General features: G+C 53.0%; 1 protein-coding gene across 2 annotated transcripts in view; it reads right to left on the minus strand.

The window, feature by feature from the left end:
- Positions 1-523: 523 nt before the first annotated feature.
- Positions 524-5,563, minus strand: part of SSBP3 (single stranded DNA binding protein 3) — a 172,533-nt gene continuing 167,493 nt past the window's right edge. The window contains exons 15-18 of one of the 2 annotated variants that reach the window (XM_003793113.3): positions 3,448-3,526; positions 3,183-3,211; positions 2,986-3,087; positions 524-2,276 (exon numbers count right to left, since the gene is read on the minus strand). In XM_003793113.3, the coding sequence (XP_003793161.1) occupies positions 2,247-2,276; positions 2,986-3,087; positions 3,183-3,211; positions 3,448-3,526 (240 nt within the window). In that variant the 3' untranslated portion in view covers positions 524-2,246. The remainder of the gene's footprint in view (positions 2,277-2,985; positions 3,088-3,182; positions 3,212-3,447; positions 3,527-5,563) is intronic. The other variant, XM_003793112.3, reaches the window with a different exon arrangement.

Raw genomic sequence — 5,563 nt, forward strand, 5'->3', positions numbered from 1 at the left:
CTGGGATGGCTCTTCCCACATCCTGTCCTCCTTCCAGGATGCAGCTGGCTTAGGTTACCTACTGTTCTAGTCAGACTGTGCTCCTCTTAACATCCTTCCAGGGCCCTGCTGCCGTGGAGGTGCCACGCCAAGGCTTGGGCTGAAGCAGATTCCATAGGACCCAAGCTTCTTGGCCAGACATAAAACACAGGGCACCAGGAACCTTTCTCTGCTTCCAGAAAAATACAAACATTCCAGCAAACCAAAATGTGTTTGATAGACCAGAAACCGAAGCTGGCTTTCAGAAGGTCCCCAAATATTTAAACCGAGGCCGGTATTCTCTCCTCCCAACCTGCCTCCCCCAAGGCCAATGCACCTCTCCACAGAATGAACACACCCAGGAAGGGAAGGCAGGTGCCTGAAATGCAGAACAAAACCCTTGTTACGCACCAGGAACAAGAACTGTGCCCAACAGGTCACCCTGCATTTTGAAATGAATATAATAAACTCCAACCCACGTTCCCCCAAACATGTCAGGAAGGGCTGCGGAAAAAAGATGTCCCTTTAATAAAACGTTATCAACATATATCGTACACAAACTACAATGTATCATAATTACTTTTTTTTTTTCCTCTCTTAATTCAGAACCAGACTACAAGGTAAGAAAAAACACAGAAACAGCTACAATGTTCCCAATAATCCGCACAAGGTCTTTTTTCAGGCAGATGATATCTCACATAATATGATATACATGGATGAGAAGGGGGTGGTAAAACAAAGACCAGCTACAGGGGAGGGGGCAGGAGGGCGTGTCAATGTACAAAGAACTCGGGTGTCTTCCAGGGCAAGACACGGGTTTCCGTGGAGGATGAAGAAGCGAGGGGGGCCGTGAGTTGCCCTCCTGGGAGGGCACAGGCTCCACTGTCAGGTTTGTCGGTTTTTGAAAATAAAAACGGGACGGGAAACAGCACATCTGTTTGGTTGCTGGCATCCCCCCACCCCCCACAGCCACTCCAGTCTTTCCATCCAGTTCCAAGCATATACAGCACAATCCTGGTCAATATCCCATCTTTGAAAAAGGAGGAGGAATAAAGGGGAAAAAAAAAATCAAAGGGAACCAGAGCTCTAGCCCACCCTGCCCATGCCCACAACGGAGCCGATGCGAGTGAGGGTCTTGGGACTCAAATGTGGTGGTCACAGCTTCCAGGTCCCAGCCATCCTGTCCGGTGGCGGCCTTTCCTACTCTGCTCCAGGCCACCTCCCAGCTGGCAGGATTCTTGCTGGGAAGACTGGGGTGGGGGCAGAGGAGGGCTGGAGAGGCAGGGAGGCCAGATGGGATAGGAGAGGTCCAGAGAGAGAGGATGTCGCCGTCCTGGGAGCACAGCGTAGTCACGGGTCACGGCACAGGTCTCAGCTGTGGTCAATCCTGAAAGGGGTCGGGTGGTCTGGCCCTTCCAGCCATGTGACGAGGGTAGGTGGGTGTTGGGGTCCAAGTGTGCCACTGTTGTTGCCACAGAAGCCAGGCAGAAGCAAGCAGGCTCCCGCCACCCCAGGGCCATTGCACAAACCAGCCAGAACCCCGAGTGGAAAAGGCTGACTTCCTTTTTGACCTTCCAAAAAAGGCTTTTTCAAAGAAACCACTGATTGTAAACTGTCCAGTTTATTATTACTTTTAGATGGCTACAAAGACAGTGTGAGATCTCACACCTAGACTAGCTTTCCTGGCGGAAGGGCTCGGGTACAGACAGCAGGGCTTTCTGGATTTGGGTGGTTTTATTTTTTTTTTTTTGCCTTTTTCTTTTTTTTTTCTTAGAGAAGAAAGCATAGAGGTTGATTGAGGTGGGGTGGGGGGCTTGCTAGAAGCTTCCATTTAAAAAACTTTCCCCCCCCAAACCCCCCTGAAAACAAATTAAAAAAAAAATCCCAACAACGGTAAAATCTCAAACAAAAAACAACAAAAAAAAGTGTCATGTACAGAAAAGGTCCTTCTGGGACAGGGCAAAGGGTGGGATTTTTCTGGCCACTGACTTGAAATAAATTTTTATTTGGAGTTTTGTCCTTCATGTTTTATGGAACTAAAAGTTCGGCCTTTTTATTGCATGAAACTAAATTGGGAAAGGTGGGTGTAGAGGGGGTGGGGGTTGGGGGGAAGCAGGAGACGCCCTCCCCCAGCTCCTGGATAATGACACCTCACTTCTTCTTGCATAATTTCTGGCATCTTCCCGCCTGCAATGCCGGCTCTCTCAGTGTCTTGGAGAAGGGGGGGGTCACACACTCATCGTCATGCTTGGAGAATACTGGAAGGGAGAAGCAAACAAGGGGGGTGGTGAGGGCCACGGCTGGGGAGGTCGGAGGCACAGTAAGGGGCCAACGGTCTGTGAAGGTTTCAGGCTAGACAGGACCTTCTGGGGGTGTGGCTGGACCGATGGGGAACCCAAGGGCTGTCTCCCATCAGCAGCCCCTCCTGCTCCTCCCCTCTCTGAATCACCCCCTTCTTTCCAGACACTGCCCTCCTCCTCCAGTGCAGCCCTCTGATGAGCCAGAGAATAACCAGGGTGCCCTGGGGAGGGGCCAGTCCCTGTGGGGTTCTGGAAAGCAACTTAACAGTAACACTTCCTCCAAATGAGAAAGTACGCAGAAGCCACTAGGGGACAAGCAGGCAGCCAGCCTATGTGAGCCCCTTGGAAATCACTGGTTGTAGGAACCTCCCTCCCCAGGACAGATGGAAAGGGACCCAGGGCCAATGCTGCCCCTGACTCAGTCCAGGGCTCCCCAGCCATGTCAGCTTAATTTGCACCAGAGACCTCCATCCTGCCTGCATGAGGCCACCACCAGCGGGTCCTGCCAGCAGCACATTGAGGGCTCCGCACTTCCCGTGGAAACATACCCAAGGTGGAAAGCCCCCAACAAGGCTGCTAGGCCACCAGCTCGGCAGCCGGGCGACAGCCACAGGGCTTGTAACCCTGCTAGACCAAGGCAGCATGTATCGGGTCAGGTGGGGCTTACATTGTCATTCTGGAAGGAGTGGAGGAAGTTCCCTCCTAGCTCGCCATCGTCTCGAGGGGTGCCTGGAGGATTGCTAATGCCACTTATGTTGTTAGGAGAATTCTGTGGACAGAGGAGAGGAGGTGAGCCCCCATGTTCCCACAACACGCCCAAATGACGGGGTGCTGTTGAGGGGGGGACATCGTGAACACACTCACTTTTGGAAGTCCATCTATGTCACCTGACCCTGAAAGGGAAAACAACCCAATTCAGAACCTGCACGCTGCTCCCCGGAGAGGTCCCCCAAGCCCTTCCACCCAAATCCCATACCATTTCTGTGCAAAGAATTTTCTCTGGGCAGTATCTTTCTCTGGATCTTTCTAAGTACCCATCCAAGACCAGGGCTGTGAACCTGAACTAGTTCCCAGAACTGAGGCAAAGGGCTGACTGCCTGGGCGGGGCAGGACGGGGGAGCACACTCACCTAACGATCCGTTCATGTGGTGTGGCTCCATACCGCCCATGCCGCCCATCGGGCCGTCTGAGCCAGGACCCATCGGGAACTGTGGGAGAAGCACAGAGCATGGCAGGTCAGCAGGCCCCAGCCCCTCTGCAACCCCCACAGGCTCCCACACCCCTGAGGCAATCAACAAAGAGAAGTGAACACCCACAAGGGCCCAGGCCCTGGGCTATTGTGCACAGGAGTCCTGACCTCAGTGAGCTTCTGGCTTGGCTTGGCTCTACTCACGCACACTTAGGCATTTAGTACCTGGGGGCAGGGACAGGCCCCTCACCTCGGCCCTCAGGCCCTCAGAGTCTCAGGACAGAGGTGTTCACTCCTATGTACCAGGTAAGGGAATAAACCCAGGGAGGGAAAGGGACTGGCCCATGGCCACCCAGCTCCGCACAGAGACACTCTCCAGCCCAGCCTTTCATCCCACTGCAGGGAGAGCCACACAGACAGCTCTGACCATGTCAGGCCAGGACCTAAAAAGATCAGGCCTTCCATCCCCTCTGTGGGAGAGGAGGCCGATGCAGAGTGGGAAAGGCCGGGTCTCCCAGGCTGGAGACGGAGGAGGAGCTGGGACAGAAACCTGGCGGCCCTGGAGCCGGTATACAGGCCTCCTCTGGGCTATTAAATTGGAAAAGGTTTAAGTGAAGAAGCTTCCTGGGGTGGTGGTGAGAAAACATGGGGTTTGCCAGATAGTGGGAGAGTGGGAGCTGGGGGTACCCAGGAAGGACAGGGGAGGCAGGTGACCAGTGAGCTCGCTCCACAGACCAGAGGCTCAGACACAGGACTGGTTCCACCCTATCCTCAGGAGTATCTGGAATCATCTATTCAGAAAGGAGGGAAGTGAGGCTGGGGGTCATATCCTACAGCCACAAGCCACAGGCCAGCGAGGGAGGGCGAGCTCTGCCTGGAGAGGCCTGTGATGCAGGCTGGATGGTGGATGGGAAGGAGTGGGGGTGGGAGGAACGGAGGACTGTTTGGCACGGAGCCTGAGCCTGTGTCGGTCACTGACGACACACAGCTGAGTCACACTCGAGCCCCAAGTCAGGGGAGCAGCTCACAGATATGCAACTACCCCACAGGAACACAGAGGTGCCAAGCTCCACGGAGCTGCAGACAAAGCCCAGAGGCAGAGGCAGGGAAATCAGAGCAGGCCACACAGAGGAGCAGGCAGGGCACCACCGAAATTGAGGGGGAAAGATCTGGGCAGGTAGAGGCCTTCCTGCAGTAGTCGTCCCAGGCAGGGGCCCTGCGGGAGCAGAAGGTGACCCAGCGGGGTGCAGCAGAGAGGGCCAGAGCATAGAGAGGGGGCATAAGGGCTCTGCTGGGGTGGGAGCTGTTTTCCCACACCCACCTTCCCACCTTGGGGTGCAGAGCCCTTGCTGCCCCCAGGAAGCTCCAGAGGCTTTTAGGCACATTTTGCCATCTGGCAGCAAATTTCATGCTTATTGATCCAAGTGACATGAGGATGGGGGTAACCAAGTTTTAAGCATCCAACCTTGGACTCAGCCACACCAGACCAAAAAACCCCAAAAACCCCAAACATGGTAATATAATACATAATTATACACATGGATGTTATTACTGCAACATGAATATAGCATTACTTTAACATATATAAAAACGTGTATTTATTTGAAATTACATTTTACTGTGTTGTGTGTATTATTTTAAGTTTTATGGAGAAGATAATTCACATCTCAGGCAACGGACCCTTTTAAAGGGTCTAATTCAGTGGTTGTTAGGATACTTACAGGGTTGTACAACCATCACTGTAATCAGTTTTAGAACCTTTTCTAAAGGTTCTAATCACCCCCAAAAGAAATCCTGTTCCCCATAAGTCATTCCTTGCTCCCCCCTCAGCCTCAGGCCATCATTAATCCACTCGCCCATTCCGAACATTTCACATAAATGGAATCCTGTGACCTTTGGTGGCTGTCTTCTTTCTTTCTTTCTTTTCTTTTTTGAGATAGAGCCTCACCCTGTCCCCCCAGGTAGAGTGCCATGGCATCACAGCTCATAGCAACCTCCAACTCCTGGGCTCAAGTGAGTCTCCTGCCTCAGCCTCCCAAGTAGCTGGGACTACAGG

This window comes from Otolemur garnettii, unplaced genomic scaffold (assembly GCF_000181295.1).
Source record: "Otolemur garnettii isolate 467f Iridium unplaced genomic scaffold, OtoGar3 scaffold00066, whole genome shotgun sequence".
Taxonomy (NCBI): domain Eukaryota; kingdom Metazoa; phylum Chordata; class Mammalia; order Primates; family Galagidae; genus Otolemur; species Otolemur garnettii.